The sequence below is a fragment of the Sceloporus occidentalis genome, unplaced genomic scaffold (genome assembly GCF_023333645.1).
Source record: "Sceloporus occidentalis isolate IW3139 unplaced genomic scaffold, rSceOcc1.0.p SCAF_10, whole genome shotgun sequence".
Classification (NCBI taxonomy): Eukaryota; Metazoa; Chordata; class Lepidosauria; order Squamata; family Phrynosomatidae; genus Sceloporus; species Sceloporus occidentalis.
Window position 1 is genome coordinate 19,031,152 of NW_028316990.1, and position 23,691 is coordinate 19,054,842.

The 23,691-nt window shown below is 42.3% G+C and overlaps 1 protein-coding gene across 2 annotated transcripts in view; it reads right to left on the bottom strand.

The window, feature by feature from the left end:
• The window catches only part of ESRP2 (epithelial splicing regulatory protein 2), a 39,573-nt gene continuing 15,882 nt past the window's right edge, over positions 1-23,691 (bottom strand). The window contains exons 3-15 of one of the 2 annotated variants that reach the window (XM_089540052.1): positions 22,114-22,228; positions 21,181-21,279; positions 20,988-21,048; positions 17,743-17,853; positions 16,552-16,684; positions 16,004-16,046; positions 14,912-15,213; positions 13,778-13,999; positions 12,438-12,636; positions 10,227-10,452; positions 9,129-9,306; positions 3,127-3,240; positions 1,346-1,432 (exon numbers count right to left, since the gene is read on the bottom strand). In XM_089540052.1, the coding sequence (XP_089396178.1) occupies positions 3,151-3,240; positions 9,129-9,306; positions 10,227-10,452; positions 12,438-12,636; positions 13,778-13,999; positions 14,912-15,213; positions 16,004-16,046; positions 16,552-16,684; positions 17,743-17,853; positions 20,988-21,048; positions 21,181-21,279; positions 22,114-22,228 (1,779 nt within the window). In that variant the 3' untranslated portion in view covers positions 1,346-1,432; positions 3,127-3,150. Of the gene's footprint in view, positions 1,433-3,126; positions 3,241-9,128; positions 9,307-10,226; positions 10,453-12,437; positions 12,637-13,777; positions 14,000-14,911; positions 15,214-16,003; positions 16,047-16,551; positions 16,685-17,742; positions 17,854-20,987; positions 21,049-21,180; positions 21,280-22,113; positions 22,229-23,691 lie in introns of both variants that reach the window. The other variant, XM_089540051.1, reaches the window with a different exon arrangement.

Sequence of the window (23,691 nt, forward strand, 5' to 3'; positions counted from 1 at the left end):
TTCTTTCTGCAAGTATCTTTTTTATTATTTCTTATCATATAAAGAAGCATACATCATCATTTGGGGTGGGGATAGGGGTCTGATTCCCTTTTAAGTACTACTCAGAGTTGTACGCCTAGCCAAAAAAAGAAGAAGAACGCAATCCCTGCACACACACAGGTCCCTCGAGAGCCTTTTGCACAAGTGGGCTCCTTGTCGTTTCTTCTGCTGTTATTGCACATTTTGAGAAAAGTCCTGATCAAGGCACAGTGAAAACCAAAATCATCTGAGTGCTTCTACAGTAGATGTCTCATTACAGGCTACACAACATAAAAACTATATCCTTTGAACATGTATATACATACATTAAAAAATAAAAAGAGACATGCACTAATTAGGTCGAGATTTCCACTCTTGTTTTGTTTGCTTCTTTCGTAATATACAAATAAAGTATTAAGGCTGTAAACAAAAGGGCATGCACATAAACTAGAGCAAAATATGCTTTAATACAGTATCCGAGAGCTATGAGCCTTAAATAAAACAAAAACACATAAGTTACTAGTCCTTAAGGTTTATGTGCCGTACTTGTCCCTAGTGAAATATTACTTTTAACATAAAAATATCTGGATTTCTTTTCGTTTGGTTTACAAGTTGGCAGCTTGAACGCTATGAAACCGATATGGCTTTATGTTTAATTATTTCTGTTGAACCTCACAAAAAAGCTTATTTTTTAAAAAAATCCTGAAAAACATCTTCTCTGAATTCATTTGGGTGCTGTTTCCAAGCTTAATCTACAGAAACCAAATAGAAACATCCAACAGGACTTGACAAGGCAACGTTTCTGGGGAAAGAGTCTTTGGAAGAAAGGCTTCCCCGCGCCTCTCTGACCCCTTCCTCCAAATAAAGGCACATCTTTTGGCAAACATGGATTCGAAACTAAAACGATGAGTTTAAAGGAGGTTGATTAATACGCCTCCTTTTCCTCTCTGAATTATTACATAAAGCAAAACGAAAATTGATCCCTTGAGGCTATGACTGCTGAACTGCCGTCGGCGCTCTCCAAATTAATGTGTCGGGATTTTTCACAGAAATAATGCATTCTAGAACTATGTTCTAATTTTGGGTGGGATGAGCGGTTCAGTTTCATTCCTCTTGCTGGAAGCCGCTCGTGAGGATTAGTTGCCCTTAAGTTGCAGGAGGAGGAAAAGACACATTGGCGAGGGAAGACCCGGTTGTTCTTGAGGGTGGAAGCTGGTTCCCACATTTCAGGCCATCTGCCCAAAGGCCTTTGGGGCTAGACTAGGCAGAGTTCCACACAGTGGCTTCCCAGGAGGCACCCGCTTCGCTCAGCCACGGCTTTCCTGGCCGAGTCCAGACTGGGGAAAGTGACCAAAGCTTCTCCGCTGGGCTGACCACTGAAGTTGTAAAGCGGGAGGATGGCGTCTGCGTGGAGCTGCAAGAACGGAGAGGGAGAGGTCAAAATGCCAGTTGGGGAGCTAGAGAATGAAAAGCCACCCTGCGGTGTTGCTTCCAAAACAGGACGCCTTGCAATCTCATGGAGCGCTGGGCCAAGCATGACTGCCCTAGTCTTGCTGGGATAACTTGCCTAAGTTGCAAAGATGGGAAGAGTCACTTTTTATGGATTATGGCTGTCATCCTGTTCAGCAATTATGAAATTATAAACTGGACACAAATCTCTCCTGGAAGCCAAGATGACCAAACTGAGGCTGTCATATTTCGGACCCCCATGAGAAGGAAGGACTCATTGGAAACAAACAACGATGCTAGGAAAGGTGGAGGGAGGTAGAAAGAGAGGAAGGCAGCATGCTAGATGGATGGACTCTATGGAGAAGGTCACAGGCATGAATTTGCAAGACCTAAACAGAGCAGTGTAAGATAGGCATCTTGGAGATGTCTCATCTACAGCATCTCTGCTGATCCTCTGCCTTTAAAGAGAGGCCCATCTTTTGGATGAAGGGAAGAGAATGCAGTGCTGCACTATTTCTTAACAATCACTACATAACACAAACACACACATGGCAAGAGATTTCAAGTTTTGGATGAAAAGAGACCCATTTATGGCATTCTGTTTGGAACCAATCATAGATTCCAGTCTGGAGTTGCTTGGTTCTGCTCTCATGACCCTTTTATCATTCAGTGATCTGCCTCCAAGCATCATGGTGCTGAGTGCCTCACTTGGATTTCTAAGTCTGTCCTTGCTTTGCCAAATATCTGGAAGCTAACTTTGTCAACTCAAAAAAGTCAAGGGGTTGAGGAGATGAACACACATACACACCAGCCTTCACCAATCTGGCATCCTCCAGATGTGTTGGACTACTACATCTGACTGTGGGCTCAAGGGAATCAGTATCCAAACATCTGAAGCTCACCAGGTTGAGGAAGGCTGCTCTCTAAATTCAGGAGGTCATTATCATGAACAATCTATATTCCTGGAGAGGGAAAGAAACTCGACAGTAATCCTCCACATACAGGATGTGGAAAACTAAAATACACCATGGTCACAGTTCTTGAGGCCATGAATACCACTCCCCATGCTCCACCTTGGAAAGCAAATGTGGAACATCCTGCCATTCCTGCCATCCAACCCCCAGTTGCAGATCTCACATATGTCAGTGGGCCTGAGGAATATACAGTGAATTTTAAAAGAGTTATCCATGGTGTTAGGCCTATTCTGGTTTAAGATTCAGTACCACAGATACCTCCTTTAAAGGTCTAAACTAGGACCTAGAGCAGATCCACTGACATCAAAGTCACCACCGCATCCAACCACAAAAACAGCAGAAGGGCACTATTAAGATGCATTCCCCAGACATTGCTCAAGATAAATCGTGGTAATTTTTCTTTTAAAAAAGGGGAGAGAGCCAAGCAGACATGTAACACCGAGCGTCCCTTTTCTGCCAGAAGCACAAACATGGCTTGCCATCATAATCATCATCTGTTCTGCCAACTGGGTTAGTTGATTCATGCAGGTGGTTATGCAAGCAAACGTTAGTGAGCGGAGGAGTCCCCATGGCAAGACCGGAAGAGAGGATGCAAAAACAGGCAGGCAAAAATCATTCTTCTCCCAGCAGCCCTGATCGCTTCCATTCACCATTGAAGCCTCCACTTTTGCCGATCTGAGCTTACCTTCTCACTGGAGGTTACAAACACTTACAAACACACCCAGTCTTTCGGTGCTTGTAATACACTCCTCGCTTGGTCGTTGAGCTGAACAAGGCCATTGTAGTCATCGGGCACATACTACAGTACAAGTGTGATACACAAGATCAGCGAGGGAAGGGGAAGGTCGTTTTGTACCAGCAAGCGACTTTTGTGTACGTATATATGTATTACACCTACAACTGTAACATAGAGAGGCTGCTTCATACCAAACTAGATGTTCAGTCCATTTAACTCCATACTCTCTGCCTCAAGACGCAGCAGATTTCCAGAATTTCACTGTCCCATCACAATCTCACTTTCTCAACTTAAATAAATATAACATTTTTGTGGATTTTTCGGGCTCTGTGGCCATGTTCTAGAAGAGTTTATTCCTGATGTTTTGCCTGCATCTGTGGCTAGCATCTTCAGATGATTTCTCATGGCCACATAGCCCAAAAAATCCACAAAAAACTATGGATGCCAGAAATAAAATATTGCTTCTTGAGATAAAGGACATGATGGCAGCTCTTCTTTTCCATGTACAGAACCTTATGGGCAGCAGGATAATTTAGGGCAATGATGCCCAAACTCCAGTCTTCCAGATGTTTTGGACTTCAACTCCCCAAAGCCCCAGCCAACGGTCAGGAATCCTGGGAGCTGAAGTACAAAACATCCTGAGGAACAAAGTTTGGGATGCACTGATTTAGGGGCTTCAAGGCAGGAAGGGCCAAGGAGAGAAGGAAAGGTGGTTCAATTTAACGTGGTCCAACCACGTTGGATATATTTGGGGCAAATCAGCCCCACAACCTGCATTTTTTTAATAAGGTGAGAATAGAAGAATAGCCATGCTCACAACAGGCTGATTCCTGAGCATTTTGCACACCGCAAAACAGTCTCCAATTAGATATCAAATGCTCCAGGGGTTATGAGCATAGCTGGCACACACTAGTCCTCCACTTGGCAATGCAAGCCTGGCTGATTGAAGCAAATCCTATAAAAAGCTTGCTCAGGTCTCATGAGAAAGACTTAGTCCCAATTTCTATGGACCCTGGACCTCTTGTGAGAAGCCCTCCTCTCGCAGGACTCAAGGCAGGCTTCATATAAGAGGCTATGTGGGACCCACAGCTTTTTCCTCTAAAAGAAGAGAATGGCCAGAGGCTTTGGAAGGAACAGCTCCAAAGTTAGGATTCCTCCACTAGATTATGATGGCAGCAGCTTTCCTCGGATCTCAAGCAAGCAAACAGCAAGCTTCCAGGCAACACTTCTCTAAAGATAAGTACCAAGGTCTGGACTTAGTCCATGGAACAAACAAAACATTTCATGTGAAAAAGTTTCTGGAGGGTGCCAGAGGTTTTGGCAAAGCGCAGGGCAGCAAAAGCCTTTCATCAAACATTTGCTGATGTCATTGAATTTTTTGTAATTAATTTTACCCTGTTAAACCGATGACCTTTGGCTAACTAATAAAATTCAATTTGTCCCCGCATCAATCATCTGCACCAGATGCCTCCGCAGCAGCATTTGGGTGGCTGAGACTCACTGCAAAACCACCCTTAAAAATAAATCTTTGCATCATCTGCACTCATAACACTCTCCATTGGGGAGTGAGCAACTAACTTGTTACCCTCTAGTTGCTGTTAGACTGCAACTCCCATCATCCATAACCAACAATAAGTAGGGATGGTGCTCAACATCTGGAAGGCTGCAAGTTATCCACTCCAACCAACATTGCTCAACTGAGCAATTTTAATGTTTAATGCAAATTGTTAAATTTTAAAATTAAATTATAAAGTTAATAAAGTTAGAATCAGTTAGCCTTTTGAAAGTTGTTTAATTGTTTAAATTAATTGTTGTTAAAATCGTTTGGTTTTTTTAGACTTTGCATTTACCTTTTAATGCTTTGTATTGTTTTAGATTTTGTTAGTCACCTTGACTCCCTACACTGGGAGAAAGGTGGGATATAAGTAAAATACAATAAAATAAGTAATAGTAATCATGGTGTAACACACACTGTGTTACAACCATGAAATGTTCTGGAAAAGCTAGAATGTGTATTATCATCAAAGTGTAACAAACAAGACAGGAAAGAGACTGGAAATCTTGCAATTTATGCTAGGATCAGAATCCTGTTCAGACATTATGCGTTTGTAACTCAGCACCCAGAGGTTGTTCTCACAAACCTTTGCAAGGAGGTATCCAGTCCGTTCTTATGCAAATAGTTATCCATTTGCTTACAGTGAAATAGGAAAGCTTTAAAGCCAGACCAGCATGTGCGCATAGCTTCAGTTCCCAAGACATGAAATAGCCATTGCTCTGGACATTGCTGATGTGTGAAGTGTGTTGGCAGAATGCTATGCTTTGTGGGATCTGAGCCTAGAGATGCTTTCACTTAGCTAGCGTCAAATACAAAACCTTTCTCTCCTAAGAATCAATGGCATCTTTTTAAATGCTCTTCCATGTCGTCTGTCAAGCACTGTCAGCTATCTACTGTCCAATATGAAAAGGATAATGCGTTCAGATGTGAAAATCAATTTAAATTGGATGACAGACATTGGATTTCAAAGCATTACTAAGAAACACCGGGAAAGTATTTGGCAACAGATTTCACAGAAGCAAACCGGTTTCCAGTTTAATGCAAGTTTGTAAATAGCCATCAATGGGCCTGTGTCCAAGCTGCTGCAAACTGGAGCAGAATTCCTTCTTTTTATGGTTTTTGGAGCTGCCAAGTACCATAAGATGGCTAACAGTAGTATATTTGAGCTAGTAAAATGTCTCTGTCCATGGTCTTCTAGACTTCTTTTCCGAGGCTATTCTAGTTTTACGCTGGATTGGGAAGACGAGAGGGGATCATGGCTATCCTTTCTGCTGTGCTGATGACTAATGCTATGGCTTCTCAAACACATTTCCAATGAGAGTTTTCCATCTGGTACCACAATTTCTGGCTCGCCAGCCCTTTCCCCTCATCTCCACAGATTAGTCATACAGTCACCATTAATCACATTAATTACACTGTAATTAAGACATGTTCATCTAATGCATCCAATGAATTACTGAATTCACTGAATTAGCTGCATCACTTGAGCTTATGTGAATGTTTTCAATAACCTCCAATTTGCAGCGCTAGGTCATAAGTGGGAATCATGAAGCCGTGCAGATGTTTTATACTGCAAGTCCCATCATCCTTAGCCAGCACAGCCATTAGTGATGAATGCTGGACGCAGGCTTGCAACCATTCTCATTGCTGAACTAGATGGCAGTGAGTAGATGTGCCTTTGGAAAAATAAGAGCAGAGGCGACTATTCTTTAAAAGGAATGCCTCTTGGAGTGTGGGTGCTTCAGTATTATGAGCATATTTAGCTGACATTATCAGGGTTGAGATGCCTCTTGAGACACAGTGGAGCAAACAAAAATGGTACTCAGGAACGCATAAAGGATAGAGCAAAAATGAAAGCTTAAAGATCACATAAACGTCAAGACTGCCATCCTATCCTTTGACACAAGCTCATGATCATGGCATTCATATACTGGTCTGTTCAGACATATACACATTCTTCATAATCATTATTTGTTGGCTGCTTGTATTACTGTTTTCAAACTGCTATACTTGCTGCTTTCCTTGGATAGGTTGCGAGCCCCCATGGGAAAATGGCATCCAAAGAAATAAATGACACCAATGATAAGAAACAACTAGGAATATGCCATGCTGAGCCCCAAATGTGCATCCCCCCCCCCCCGGTCCCTTCTTTCATGCTCACAAGAGGACTGGGCACTTTTACATCCATTTTAAAACAAAAGACAGTTCTCTAGACATCCAAAGCTGAGCATGTTTCACACTATTTTCTCCCCAGAACAAGCTAGGAAGTGAAACCACAGTTTGATTCTAAGAAGGAACAAGCCAGGATCAAACATGGTTTCAGAGGAAGAAGAGGAAATAGCTGACATAGCCAGAAACCATAGTATTTGATAACACTGGAACTAAGCCACTGTTAACATAAGAAGAGGGTTTGTTGGATCAGACCAAAGGCTTATCTAATCCAGGGATCTGTTCTCATGGTGGTCACTTGGATGACCCAAAGGGCTGCCTACAAGTGTGGTGTGAGCACAACACAATACACTTGTTCATATTGGAAGCATGCTTCAATATTACTGAGTGAGTGGATAAGAAATCTGAATTTAAATTACAATTTTGGAATCCAATTTTATATGTAGGTTACACATTATCTTCCATTGTAAAAGCAGCTGGAATTCCTGGGCTCTGGGGAGGATCCAGACCGCTCCCCTTTCGAAACACAGACCAGAGCGATGTTGGGCCATTGAATTTCAATTCTAGGCATGCGAGGACAATGTCCTTTCAAAACCTCCCCTCTGCTTCCTACCCTGTCATTCAATCAATCTCCCGCGTATCAATGCTAGCCAATGGCATCACAGCATCTAAATATACAGCGCTACGTTCTTTGCATGACAAACGGCGAGAGGCTAATTCAGTTCGACAAAGCAGCAGCGGCACAGGGAAAGTTCAAGAATAGATCCTGGCATGAGCAAATGGTTCATTCATTTTAAAGACTCCTAAGTAAGGGAGGGCTGTTTGGAGGAGACAGGGAAAATATATAGAAGGACGGTGTAACTTAAACCCAAAGAATGCTTCAGGTGGGCTGGAGTGGCGGTGATGGAGAACGGAAATTTAAAGTGATGAATACACAAATATTCACAGGTAGGAATAATGGTTTGGGAAGAAAACTAAATCGGATATAATCTAATAGCCAACCTGAACACATTCTAATCCTTCAAATTAGGTTATGCAAGCCTATTGATAACAAACTCATTCTTTGGTAGCAGGTTCAATTCATTAGTAGCCAAAGGGTACTGTTCACCTGCATGAAGACATGACAATCTTTGGGAATTTCCCCAAATTTAAGGGGGGGAAAGCAAGGGGAACCCAGTCTTCCCAGCTCACACCCAAAGACCTCAGTCCAATAGGATCTAAGCATCCCTCAACACTACTAAATGCTCGCCAACCATTGGAGAGGATGGAGGATGCAAAACTAGGAGGGTGGGGAATAAATAAGTAGCCAGAGAGATAAATTGCCATCATTCAGTGACAACTAGTTTGGTATAGTTGTTGGACTGGGATTTGGGGTTTGAGGAGTAGGGCAAACTATTGCACTCTACTGACATGTTGGACTATAATTTCCATCGGCCCCAGGCAGCATGGTCAGGGATTATAGCTGGAGTGAGCAAAGTGGAGCTTGGTGGCCACATGAACCTCTGGGTTTCAGTTCTGCGGCCCATGAAGCTTCCTCCATCAATCTCCCAAAGCACCCAATCCTTCCAATTTTGGGGGAAATGTTTTGACTCCCTTTCAGATGGATTCTTTTTGCCTGCAAACTGTATAGAGAATTCCTTAAAAGTACGCAAACACACAGCCTAATACAGAAAGTCCCACCAGAAACTCTAAATGCTTTGTTTGTTAGAGTCCTTCTCAAAATGGTAACTGAAAAGTGATGCACCATTAATTCTGGTAGCCATTTTGGGAAGAACTCCAACAAAGAGAGATCTGTCCGTAAAGCAGATGGAGATATTTAGGACTCCTGATGTGGGATGAGTTTGCAGCCTTCAGGGAAGTTGGGGAGGATTGGCCCCTGGCCATGCACAGTTGCCAACCCCTGGATTATAAAAGTGGTCATCCAAAATATCCGGAGGTTACCTATGTCTCATCTGCTGTCTTATTTTTTTGGATTTATTGTACTTTAGTAAACTACTCATCAGCTGAAGAGCAGGATAAATCAAAGTGTTGTGAATAAATTCCCAAAGACAGGTTTGTCCAGTGATATATTTTCAAGCCATGGATGCTTGAATCGGTAGATAAAGAATCGGTGGACGCTTGAATTTGTGGATAAAGAATCTGTGGATACTGATGGCCAACTATATATGGAGAGACCATCCCGAGACAAAAAAAGGTGTGAGGAAAAATGGATAAGCCCAATACTGACCTGGTAACCCTGGAAGAAGCTGAGAATCTCCTTCATGCCGGCATTGTAAGGCAATCCTTGCATCCGGACAAGAGCGCCAGGCTGGGGCAGCATCGGAGTGTGTGTGGCTGAAGTGGCAGCCGCAACTGCTGCTTGCGGAGCTGTGATGTACCCCACTGTGGTAGGGGACACTGGAGGGCTGGAAGAGGAGCAAAAGAGCTTTGTAACCCAAAAAAAAAAAAATGCATGCAGAGGACACACATCATGGGTTGTGTACATGCAGAGGATGCTATCTGGACTGGAACACACTTCAGTTAAGAAAGGAGAATCAGTGTTATAACTGTGTAGTGCGAAAGGGTACTAATTCATTTGGCAAGTTGATATGGCTCATTTGTACATGCAAGCTACAACCATCGTGCAATGAAACAAACATGGAGATCCTCTAGCCTTGGGTTATGGTAAGAGCAGCCAAACGGCCTTATTCAGTACTTGAGACCCAGTTTGGGTCCAGAATGCTTGACAAACCAACAAAAGCAACAAAATTGTGGAAGTGGGGAAATATGGAAGTGGGAAAGTGAAACCATGGGTCTTTGGTGCACCTTGTTGCAAGTACTCTATACACACCTAGGAGAAAGGCACTAGAAGCCATAAAAAGCAATGGGGCACAGAAGCTCCAAACTCTTAAGAATATATTTTTAAAACTATGAGGATTAGAACTTTGTAAATATGATGGCTCAAGGTAATACATTTCTACACACTGAGAGCAGGCAAAAGATATGATTGGGAACCATTGGGAAAAGCTCTGGAGTAGAATGATGACCATTTCTGACTTCCATTTTTTTTCATTATAAGAACAATAAAATGATGGGGGTTTTGTTCCTATTGTTCAACAACTGTGCATAAAAACCCTCAAGACCACAGAAATGAAGATAGCATGGCGTTACCAAGGGCAAACCTTTGCAGAAAATGACCGAGAGTTCAGTTTAGTTCAGGCTCTCAGCATCATTTCCTAGATTCAGAATAGGCTCAGGTCCATCCTTTTATTTACTTCTTAGTGCCTAACCTTTTGAACCATAGTGGATCTTGGGGTTCTAGTAAAATAGATAAACTGAACCATACCTGGGGTAGTATGCAGTGTAGTTCATATAAAGCTGAGCTGCCTGAGCTGGGTAGTAAGTAACAGCTGGAGTAGCGGCAGCTGCAGCGGCGGCAGCTGCGGCGGCTGCTGACGCTTGCTGGGTCCTCGTCTGCGGAAGGAGCGCTTGCGACTGGTATATGGCTGCTTCTGCTGGAATCACCGCAGCTGCAGCGGTCTGGAAAGCAGCATAGGCTGGGGGAGAAAGGCCTAGGGATAAACCACAAAGGAAAACCAACAGCAAGTTAACAAAATACAGGTGCGCTGGGCTGGTCATCCATTTCAGTGTAGCAATGGGTGCAAGTAAGGGAGGTCATGCATGAGAGTTTCATGCATAAGAGTCAAAACAGAGAAGCTGAACGTTGTGTGATCACTGTTGCCCAAGTGAATCATTTGGAATCCTCAAATCAGACTTAACGCACTTACTGAGGTTGCATGGCAAGCTTCTAGATCTCATGGAAAAGACATTTCACCCAAAACTGAAGGTAAAACAAGATCTCTGGACTTACAGTGGAATCATAAGAGTTGGAAGAGTCATGAAGGACTACCTAATCCAACTCATTGTGAATACATTGTTACAGCCTTACTAAGAATTCGTCATCTAAGGATGGATTCCTATATTGGCAGGAATTGGAACAAACAGTTCTTGGACTGTCCTCTTGGAACTGTCCCTAGGCCCTGAGATTTCTGGGCTGAGATCTAGGGATGACTCCTTGGTGATGCAATGGGAGATAGTCCCTAGCAACACTGCCACACAAAATATGCAATTCAATCAAAAAGCACCATGTATAACAAATGAGGAAATACAGACAGCTTTCAAAATAGTACTCTCTCCCTCAGATTCCTCCCCTCTCCTGCTGAAGATGAAAGGAGGATACCTATTTTACTATTACCCCTCCCTGAAAACCAGAAAAAGCAAACTAGGGTCTTCTTTGCCCTATACACCAATGGAAGTGATCCTGCTGCTTGGTAGTGTTTTAAGACTGTGAAAATCCACCAGGCTTTGGTCCATTGAAACATATTCTCCCAATAGATGCTTTGTCTTCAACAACAAGCTCTCTCTGGAGAGACAGCTCCTCCTTACTGCCAGCAAGATAACAAGGAACCTCGCCTGCTTTACAGTTTTAAAGAGAACCGCTTCCCATTTGGAAAAAAAATATGCAGCTAAAGAGGTTCTGTTTATTGCAGCAAGTTTGCAAGAGATTGTGAACTGAGGACCCCAAAAGGGCCAACATTTAGGGTAGGCAATTCTCTCCTCAACATAATGAAAAAGGAAATAAAAAAGTGAACACCAAGGTATCAGTATAAATGGAGAGTGTCCTAAATACTGCTGTGCCAACTAAAGCAGACCCAGTGAAGACATGAGACAGCATAAGAGTTAATTTACTATTCAGTGATTGATTCAATGGGTTTACAATAGTTGGAATTAGCAACTGAATTTAGGTCCCTTGTTTCTATTTTTTTTTAAAAAAAAGTTAGGGTACATTTCCATTTTTATATACAGGTTGTCTCCCTTATTCGAAATGCTTGGGGCCAGAAGTGCTTTGGATTTAGGGCCAGGGAGGGATTTTGGAATACCTGCATTTGCATTAATATACATAATGAGATATCTTGGAGATGGGACCCAAGTCTAAACAGTATATTCATTTATGTTCCATACACACCTTATACACATCACCTGAAGTTAATATTATACTATATTTTAAAAATACTTTTGTGCATGAAACAAAGTTTGTGTACCCTGAACCCTCAGAAGGCAAATGTGTCACTATCTCAGCCGCCCATGACAAAAAGTTTTGATTTTGGGGACATTTTGGATTTCTAATTCTGGATAAGGGAGACTCAGCCTGTAATTAAAAAGGGCACCTATACTGAGTTCCGCTAATGCAAACATTTAATTCCATGTTTTAAAAGAAACCCAGTGAATGTTGGAAAAAAGTGTAACTAATCAACTAAAACAGGGTCACCATAAGTCAAAGTCGACTTGTCGCCATAACAAAAATCAACTAGGATTGCTTAAGGAAGGGAAAAATGGGTCTCAAATCACACGTGGTTTTGGCCCCAGCTTCCAATCCCGGCCCAACGGCAGAGGGGTGATTACAGATCCCAAGACAGAGCGGGCAAGACCACCGCAACGCCTCCGCACCTACCAGCCATTAGCAGCACAGAAGAGAGCGGAAGGAGTCGAGACTTACATGGTAACTTACATGGTGGCGGAGACAAGCCACTACGATTTAAAGTGCCACCCATTAAAACAAAATTCATCTCCTCTCCTGAACACTGGAACACTTCCACGTAACGGTCCTTCATCATCTTCTTGTGACACTTCTGGGCAACCAGGTAAGCCCGGTCGGAGGATTTCATCTGGATGAAAGCATCTCCGGATGGGCGGCCCTGAAATCCAGAAATCAGGCAACGAGAGAAGAAAACTGAGACCAGTTGTGACTAAATGGCTTTGGGGTTATCAGAACTGCATTGGAAACCAGTTTACTCCTGGTCTAGTTGAATGAAGTACAGTGGGCCCTTGTTATCCGCTGGGGTTTAGTTCCAAGATCCCCCGTGGATAACAAAATCTGTGGATGCTCAAGTCACATTAAATATAATGACATAGCAAAATGGTGTCCCTTATAAAAAAATGGAAAATCAAGGTTTGATATTTGAAATTTATACCTTTTTAAAAACATTTTCAAACCATGGATGCTTGAATCCATGTATAAAAAATCAGTGTATAAGAAGGGCCGATGTTAGAAGATTTGACCCACTATTTACTACAATCGGTATGTGGAGAGATCTTGTAGTAGGGCAGCTATGAGTAGCACTGTGGCTAATTATGCAACTGGACGCAAGTTGAATGGACATTCAGCTGTTGCTGCCTTTGAAATGTGTTTGGGAATTTCATTGGTACAAAGAGCTGCATAATGGGAACTGAGGCTGGTTACATACAGGGACCATACAGCTCCAACAACTCCGCCACTAGCCAAATTAGAATATAGCTCATACTATGCAATAGCTGGTCCAGAGTTTTAAAAAGTTCTCTTTTTTTCCTGGACATGATCCAAAGTGCTGATTATATTGTACTCATTTTAATTTATAAGCTACTTTAAGGGTCATTTTTGGGGGAAAGGCAAGGTAAACATAAAGTCAACAGAAAGAACCGTTTCTCCAATAGCCAAACCCAGTGTCCACTGTGAATTCGAAGGCTTTCACGGCCGGCATCCATAGTTTTTGGTGGGTTTTTCAGGCTATGTGGCCATGTTCTAGAAGAGTTTATTGCTATAAACTCTTCTAGAACATGGCCATATAGCTCGAAAAACCTACAAAATATCCAGTGTCCACTGCCACCCCACTCCTGTTCTTTCAGTCTATGGTTTGAATCCTAACGTTAATCCCAACTACTATAGACCCACTGAATCAATGGGATTTAGCTATATGTCAAGAATCATTCCAACAAATGATTTCAGTGGATTTACTCTAATTGGGACTAACCAATAGGACTCAGCCTAACTTTTCGAATATCATCTTGAGTTTCCCGTACTTGCTGGTTCAGGACCATGTGGACTCCGTGAGGTTTGATGTCCGCAGTAGCTTCTCCCATGAACTCCAGAATGTCGTCGATCCCTGCAGTGTAGGGCAAGCCCCTGAGCCGGACACAATCCCTGGCGCTGCCGGTAGCAATGGTGTAAGGCGGTGGTATCACAGGAATGATAGGTGTGGGGAGAGTGGGGATGAGAGGGGTGGACATGTATCTGTTCAGGACCTGTGGACAAAAAAAGGAAACAACCAACATCAGGGATGAGAAAGGTAGTACAATGCACCCGTGTTATACGTGGCTTTGAGCTTATGCGCTCAAGCTGCGGGGGAGCACGTGAGGTGCAAGAGGTGGCATGTCCCATTCAGATGAATGGGGCATGCGCCCCTGCCACCATGCCACCACACCACTGCACCCCATTCAAGTGAATGGGGCTCCAGCATAGGCGGAATTCGCCTTACGCGAGGGGTCCGGAATGGATCCCCCATGGAAGGCATGGGTCCACTGTACTTTCCAGGATATGAAGTAGTTAGAAGGCAACAGTGGAAGGATTAAAACACAGCTCAAGCAGACAATTAGTGGCTAAGAGAAAGTGCAAAGCACCCAGAAAGTGTTGGGAAGAAACTCTTCTAGAACATGGCCACACAGCCCGAAAAACCCACCAAAAACCTTATTATTATTATTATTATTATTATTATTATTATTATTATTATTATTATTATATTCTGGGGTTCCCACAATCCCCAGGATCAAATCCTGTTCTATTATAGTTCTGCAATAGAAGAAATAGGAGACATAAGGTCCAAAACACACTGCAGAAATAATCCAGTTGAAAGAAAAGGCATATAGCTGTGCCCTCCATGAGTCTGTCATCCCACTAACAAAAGCCAAAATGGACCACAGACATCACTGCTTGCATTGACCCCAAAACAGCTTAACATCTTGAAGAATATCCTTAACATCCTGAAGCTGTTTTTCTTGGTTATGAGAAATCTTAACTTCAGGCTACAAATAATACATATGTTGCCCTGCTCCACTGCACTCTGCATAATATCAATACCAAGAATTTCTACAGACAATACCGGTGAGGCAAAAGAAAAAGAAAACACAGAAGCAAGTTAAGTGTTAAAAAACCACAACCTGTTGGACTTCTGCTGCCGTGCTTCTGAAGAGCTCAATGTAACGCTTCCCAAGGATTTCCTTGTGTTTCTTAAGTGCATTCTGTGCAAACTCTTCGCAAGCAAACAGGACAAAAGCATCTCCCGTGGGCCGTCCGTCTGGATACTTGACGAAGAGGAGCCCTTCCTTCCCGCCTGTGACCGGACATTCGGGTCCCAGGAAGCCCAGGACATCCTCCGGTGTGGCTGTGAAAGGGAGGCCCCGCATCCGGATGATGACTTGGTTCTCCTTGGAGAGGAACTGTGCTACTTCATTGGAGGTGCCTAGCGGAAAGGAGAAAAAGGACGACAGTCATTTGCTTCTCTGAAACCATTTTTAAAAACTGCAGTGATCAAAAATTAATTTATCTTTTATACCAGTTAATACAAGTGTCATATTAAAGGCCGCAGTCTTATCAAATGGCCTTTACTATCAAAAGCTTTCCACAATCAAGAGCTTTCTAGATCGGCTGGAATTCCCATCATGGGAATTACAGTAAGTAATTCCAATCCATTTATGTTGGCTGGGGTTGATGTGAGTTGCAGTCCAATCCATATGAAAGGCACCAGGTTATGCAAGAGGCTGCCTTGGATGCTAGAATATAGTTGAAGGGTGAACGCTTTGGGTAGATTTCTCCCTTTATTATTTATGATGCTGTTGCTGTTATGTGACTGCCAGCCAACTCTGACATATGGCAACCCTGTCCTAGGGGTTTCTTGGTAAGATTTATTTTGAGGTGGTTCGCCCTTGCCTTCCTCTGAATACAGCCCAGATTCTGTCTGTAGATATTATGCATAATGGTGTCTTAATGCCTGGTCTCAGTTACCTTTAGCTGTATTCTAACTGCAGCTAACAGACAATTTTCAAAATTTCATTATAGTACTCTAACCCAGAGGCTACAAGAACATTAAAAATACCCTGTAACAGCACCATCTATGATATCACCTTCTAATAATACGGCACGATTTCACTTACCACACATCAATTTTTAAATAATTATCTTGATAGCTATTTTGTTCAAACAAATTCTCAACAGCAATATTTCAGGTACAGACTTTATAAGTTTGCACTCACCTCCAGCAATCTTCAGAAATTCCTCTCCGGTTGCTTTGTAAACCTGAAGCAACACCAGGGGGGGGGGGGGAATAAATTATTAATGAAACTGATGATATAATTAAATCTGAAAGTTTTAGCTCTCTTGCAAAATACACTGATTTCAGACTGTGATCAAATAGTTCCACTCTTCTCAGCTGCGATCCAACATCCCCGCAGAGTAGCATAGATATCCACATGCAGAGATATGTGGCACCAGAAACCCCAATGCAGAACAGCGACATTACACAACACATGTCAACAACACTGCACAAGTCCACTTCCGCCGCTACCAGCACATCACCTTGCATGCATATTGAGCCATGTGCAGTTAGTTGTATCTCACTAACAGAATGCCAGCCGTTGTATGTCTTAAACACGGGGTGAGTTGACAACGGCTGCTATTTAATCTCACAATATCAAACTGCATTACTTATTATATCCCTAGTACTCATCTCCCACCTTTCTTTGTACTGTCCCATAGGATAACAGCAACTGAAAGCATTCAAACCTGTGTCGAAATAGCCTACCTCAATGTATCTACTCCCCATGTGGTGTTTATGCCGTTCCAGGGCCAAGTCTCTCTGTTCGGAGTTGACAAATCGCACTAAGGCCTCTCCATTTCTCCTCCCTTGGGCGTTCAGACACAGGGCCACACCACCTCTAGAAGAATAAATAACAAAAGAATAAAACAACAACAGAAGAATAAAACAAAAACAACTCCCCCACCCCCAGAAGATAAACTAAGGTATGTTGACTCCATACCCATGAGCAGAGTTTCAGATGGGGAAAGGAATCTATCAATACTTTCAGACATAATTTATTTTAGCATGTGCCTTTATGGATTTCAATCCAACTTCTTCATCAGAGGCACCAATGGAATACAACGTTCGAGCCACCATTCTTTAAGCACAGTTGCATAGTGTTAAGGGATAGGATCATAAGGGGAGACACAAATTGTGACTTTGGCCAGAAAATGAATTGTGCAATAAGACACAAGTCTGTCAAAGCCATGTTGGTTGAGGTTTTCTGGGACCAAAAAATGACTTCTTTATGCTCTGCACATGCTGCAAAGAGTATTTGGGAGAGGGAAAGTATAGAGTTGAGACATATTTAAGCGAGGCTTGGTAGCTAGGCAGACAACCATGTCTGCAATCCTAACAACACCAGATACATTCTTCTCAGGTTTTCTGATGTGGAGATCCAACACTTATTCCTCCCAGCACCAATGGGACAGGACTGGTACCATCTTTGTGACCATTGAGTAAATAGGGTCACAGAGTGTATATATACCCTACTCACTACCATGCCAACATTTTCTGAAGATGCCAGTCACAGATGTTGGCGAAACATCAGGAATAAACACTTCCAGGACATGGCCACAGAGCCCGAAAACCCCACAAAAACCTATAGTAAATATTGTCTTTCTTTCCTGGAAACTTGCCAGCAGCCAAGGACTCAGGGTCCCCCACTTTGGAGCACAGCACCCACAACCCCATCCAGCATGACCAATGTTAAGGCATTTGTGGGATTGTAATCCAAATCACGTGAACGACAAAACATCCCCCACCAGGTCCCTAAGTATGAAAGCGTTTCTTCCTACCACACAACCAGAATCCACGAAAACAGAGACCAACAAGGCATGCCGCATCCTACAAAATGATACGAAATAAAGAAAAAGCACTGGATCCTGAATGGTGAAGTTATTATTCCACACTTACTTGGCAATATTAAGGCCTTTGAAAAACCGAGCTATGTCCTGGTCAGAAGACTGCCAAGGGAGACCTCGAGCTCGTATGACTGTTTCGCTATCCACTGTTTCTGATTTACTACTGTAAGAAAGAAAGGAAGGAAGAAGTCAAATCAGTTATTGATCCAGGGACTCCATAGTTTTTCCTCTTAATGATACTGCAAACACTTATTTCGTGGCTCTTTATTAATCTAACCCAGTGGTTCCCAACCTTCCTAATGCCGCAACCCTTTAATACAGTTCCTCATGTTGTGGTGACCCAAACCTATGAAATTATTTTCATTGCTACTTCATAACTGTAATTAAATAGGTGTTTTCCAATGGTCTTAGGCGACCCCCTTGAAAGGATCATTCGACCCCCAAAGGGGTCCCAACCCACAGGTTGGGAACCACTGATCTAACTATATATTTGTATACAACGTTCGTCTATAAATTGATTGATTGACAGTTACGATATTTATTATATTGTTTATAATAATAATTATATTAATTACATAAATTGTTATTAAGTAAATAAAATTATTACAAGCCACATTCACTCAGCCTCGGAGGAAAGCAAAGGCAAACCCCCTCTGAACAAATCTTGGCAAGAAAAGCTTTTTACTTTATTTTAGGGTCTCCATAAGTCAAAAATGACTTGAGGGCTTCAACTAATTTCTGCAGACTTTCTTCAACTAATTTCCTCCACATCAAGCTCAATTGTATAAGCTTCTATGTTCCTTCTTAGACGTTTTTTCCCCAAAGCACAAAATGTCCCCAAAACGTAGCCTTTCCTGGCTAACAGGCCAAGGCTACTCCAGGCTAGTTTCCCCTTCCCTCGATATTGTATATCATCATGAACTCTAAATCATATAACATGAAAAGAAATATAAATACCAGCATGTGTTTTCAGAGACTGGTCTATCAATGCTTGGCTGGTTTGCAAATGCAGGACCATAGCCTGAGGCTCATACATATTATAGTGCTATGTCTCTACTGTCTTGGTTCCATCTTACAGATTCTTGGAATTTGTAATTCAGAGAAGGGTACTTAAAAGTCTCATCCAGAGCACTCCAGTACTATATACCCCAGGATTTCACAAACAATTGGAAGTGGGATCATAGCTCCGTAATGGTGTGTAAAAGGGCCCATGGAGTCAATACACATGTGTGAACCTTTTTACTTCCTAAAATGTTCAAGTCTATCCTCAAAATACTAGAAGCGTTATGAAATGGATAAATACTTGGGAACTTGTTTTGGAAAACTGAAAATGCCTGCTTTTCAAGAAAACCTAACACTACTAGATGGTCAGCATCTGCATGAATGCCTTTCCAATAACACCTAAACTGGGAACAGCAACACCTTCAAAATGCAGGCTTGTGACTAACATCTTCATATATATATTTTTCCTCTTGTATGATTTTTAACATCTTTGTCTGACAAAGAAGCCAGTGGAGCTTTGAAAGTTTGCAGCACGCATTTTGTGCATTTTGGTTGGCCAATAAAGACATCACGGTTTTTGTGGATTTTAGATGTTCTTGTACTACTAGATGAGTCCAAGATCCCCCTCTCCGATAATTACATGAAAGGTAGCTATCACCATCCCCAAAACACAATCTTCAGTGTAATATATACATTTTCATTTTCATTTTGTCTAGATATCTTTTTCCCATCTCTAAATAGGAAAATACCCCCTTCCCCCCCACAATCCAAGAGGACAGAACTGAGGAAAGGATGAGGTGGAAATCCATAGGTCTCCTCTGAAGCAAGTGCCAATCATCAGCCCCGATGCCAACGGCCCGCTCATTAATACGCAGCCAATTACACACTCCCAGAGTCATTTCAGCCCAAATGGAAAACACACAGCCAAAGACACCCCAAGAAGAGTGAGGAGGAACAGCGTCAGCCACGTTGGCTCAGGTGGCGTGGCAACCCCAGAGTCGGACAGCCTGCAAGGGAGGCGGCTTCCAAGAAACTCAGAAAGGCACACCAGGTTCCCCCACCACTTAGCCATCTCTCCCCCCGCTACGGTTGCCACACAGGTGCCAAAATACCAGACAAAACCCACACCCGAACCCGAGTCCGCCTTCAAAGAGCATGCCCCAAACCGCACTCCAAGGCAACGAGAGCCTTTTGTTGCTTACATTACTTCCAACTGCAGTTAGCAATACACAGTTTACAGTAAAATTGCTTCTTTTTTCCCCCATCCCTCTGAACTGAAAGAAAAGAATATAGGACATCCTATCAGACACTTCAATGTGTGATACAGGGCTGCTAGCTCATCTTAACTCAACAGGTGGGCAGGGAGTGTGTTAAGCAGGACAGAAATAGGTAAGGAAAGCAAAATGTCTTGTTGGACCTACTAGGGATGGAATGAATGTTTATTGCTATTTATTTCCTGCCTGAATAATGGATTTCCTGACGCTCAGGAAGAGAATATCATTTCCCAACAACTCCAGTCACCCCCAGCCATTGGCCATACTGGCTGGGGATGATGGATGGCAACACTGTGGGATGTATGGCCCAACACATGCGGAGGATACCAGCTTGGGGAAGATTCATCAGTACCCAACTGTCCTGGATTAACGCAAAGCTTTGGTGTGATGCACTGGGATTCCACTTCTTACAAGTATTAAGTTACACAGATAAAAATGAAACTATGCATAAACAGGGGGATGTACAAATCAAGGGGGAGATTAGTTAAATACTTGCAGTGCTAAACCTTACAACCATTATGGTAAGCCTGAACATCAGATCAATGTTCTGGACCTTGCCACAGGAACTCCAACAAGTCTCAGAAAGGAAGTGGCAGCTTGACATGTTACAATGCCCCATAACTACACATTATGAGTCAAGGACCAGCAGGAGAATGGGGAACTAAAGGACCCATTGATCTCTGCCTATCTACTATCTTTATAAATGGATTGGGCAATGATTAATTCTACTGCTGTAACTGCTGAGTTCATATGCTGTATTTCTTGGGTTACCAACGTTTAATGGGAGCTAGTACCTTGGGACAAAACTGCCATTTAATTGCAAAACAAATTAATGAGAATAGAAGACACAGACATTGTCTTTGTTTTAGATCTGTGTATTTGCCTCTACCTTATCTCACCCATTCCCACCTTCTCTGCAATCCCAAAGACGGATAAATATAACAAAAATTGGGTCCATGGGTCACATTTGGGGGAAGGGAAGGCAGGACTTATGAGAAAACCAGTTCAATGTGGCACTTACCAAGGTCCAGTTTCATACTTGTATTTCACAGTTTCAGGGGTAGTAAACCGGTGATCTGCAACTGATGGAAATGCAGACAAGGTAAAATGTAGATAGATAGAAAAGAAAGAAGCAGCAGAGAGAAATTGCATGTGCTCAGTTTGGCACAATGGCACAAAATGTCGCAGGTCCAGGAAAATGTATTTTCACTTACTACATGAATCTGGAAGCATGCTGAAAATAATGGCCACCATGGCTTTCACTTGCCACACTCCAAAATCTTCCTCCGTTTCATCTATCCCATATCCTATAGCTGGATGTTAGGCTCAAGAAAACACAATGACGGATTTCAGAATGACACATTATGATCGTTGCATAGTACATGTCCATTGAACTGCAGGGTTGAAGGTGTCCTTAGAAGCCATGTAGTCTAACCCTCTATCAAAGCAGGAAATTCAATGCTAGGACATCCATAGCAAGTGAGTGTCTTGTCCAATATCAGCTTCAACATCTCAAACAAAGAGCTAGTGTGGTGTAGTAATTTCAGTGTTAGACTCCAAAAGACTACGGTTCAAATCTCCACTCTGCAATGGAAACCCAATGGCTGACTTTGGACACTTCACACACACAGTCTTAAGGTGTATTTGCACTAGGGAAATAATGCAGTTTGACACCACTTTAGGTACTCTAGCTCCATCCCATGGAATCCTTGGATTTGTAGTTAGACAAAGTCTTTCGCCTTCTCTGCTAAAGAGTGGTGGTGCCTCACTAAACTACAAATCCAAGGATTCTGTAAGATGGAGCCATGGCCATTAAAGTGGTATCATACTGCATCATTTCTATAGTGTAGATGCACACTTAGATGAAGGGGATGACAACCCTCCTACAAAGAAACTTGCTAAGAAAAGCCTATGATATGGTCGCCGTAAGTCAGAGTCAAGTTGAAGGCACATAACAATGACAAACATGGCATTGTACTATAGGGTTATTCTTCGTTACAATTCCACAGTTTTCCTTAAAATAAAAACTGACCACATTCAGATTAGAAAATCCAGGACCCAATCTGTCCCATGATCCCCAAATAAGATCCCCATTCTAGAATCCAAGCAGCTAGGCTATCTTTATTGGAAACAAGATAAAAGGATACATTCTGCCATAGACTGGATAGTCTGATCCTTCGCGGAGGCTGAGTTCGGATAGGAATCGTGGAATTCTTTGCGGAGATCATAAAACGAATAAAAGCAGTCAGAGAGGAGGAGATTCTATGATGGAAACAAAATGAAGGCTGGTGGGTAGGATGAACAACACACATGGGGCATTAAAAGGTCTCATAAAAGTCTTTGGGAATGGTCTAGGATCTACATCCAAAGTGGGCACCTTTGGAGAGTGGAGAGAGGAATATTCGACCTCTGAGCCTCCTGGGACCACATCACCCGCATCAACTAAAGAAATAGCTGGAAGTCCAGTTCCATTTCCAAACACACACACACCCTTTTTTGAAATTAAAAACAAACAAACCAAACCAGGGCATATCATTACCATATGCTTTGATTTAAAGGGGGAATCATGCTTTCTGGAGCTTACAAATGCAACTGGACACATGAGAAACAGGGGAAAGGGGAATGGAGGGAGAGACATAAACAGGGAAGTAATATGTTGATGCTTCAGTTGCACTCAGTTACAAGAGGTTAATGTAGATGTATTAAGATCAAGTTCTCCTACGAATGCCGCAGAGATACCTGTCACAGCCTTTGGTGTGGGGCTATTGGCACACCACAGAAATAAAACAGCTTTGCACTACAATAATTGCTATGACACAATGCTATAGTATGCTGGAATTTGTAGTTTGGTGAGATGTTTAGTCTTCCCATGCCAGAGAGCTCTGGTGTCCCACCAAACCACAAATCCCACAGTTCTATAATATGGAGCCATAGAAGTTAAAGTGGTGTCAAACTGCTTTATTTCTGCTGAGTGGCAGCAGTGTAAGTTATAGTTTTTAACCTGGAACAGACATATAAACTAGACTTGTCAGCAAAGAGTTATGCTCATCATCTTTATTGGTGTCCTTCCATATTTATTATCAAAATGGAGACACATGTGGCTCACTCTGCTTCTGTATTACGATGTTTTGTCAAGTTTTGAGTGCTAAATTAATGAGTGAGACGTTATCTGGCTATGGTCTCCAAGTAATACAGTTTTATGATGTTTGGCTTTAATCAAACCCAAAGAACCGTTGTGTCTCTGTGTGCTGAGAAACAAAGGGAACTTCTATTCAAGTCACACAGCAAAGGTTTGATTTTCCAGTGAGATTCCTTAAAGCTTGGAGGCAGGGATGTTCATATTAAGAAGCAAAACACTAAAGAGCCAAAGTCTAATAACTGATTGAGGTACTTTGGCACACAGCATTTTAAGTATTTAATGTTTTGGGCAATAAGATTTCAGTTTGCTGGGCTGTTTTCACAACATAGAACTTTGAACAAGCTGTCTTTGGTGGGTCTCTTCTTATTAGATCTAGTAAGCATAACGCTGGGAATGTCTTAGATTTACTCGTATCCGTTTTATTGTTTGTATGTACAGCGCTGTGAAAATCTACAGCGCTATATAAATAAAGCATAATAATAATAATAATAATAATAATAATAATAATAATAATTGGAGTCCAAGAATAAATAAGTAACATTTTCAAGCATTGATTCTTCAGTTTGTAAGAGGTGGAGTAAATGGG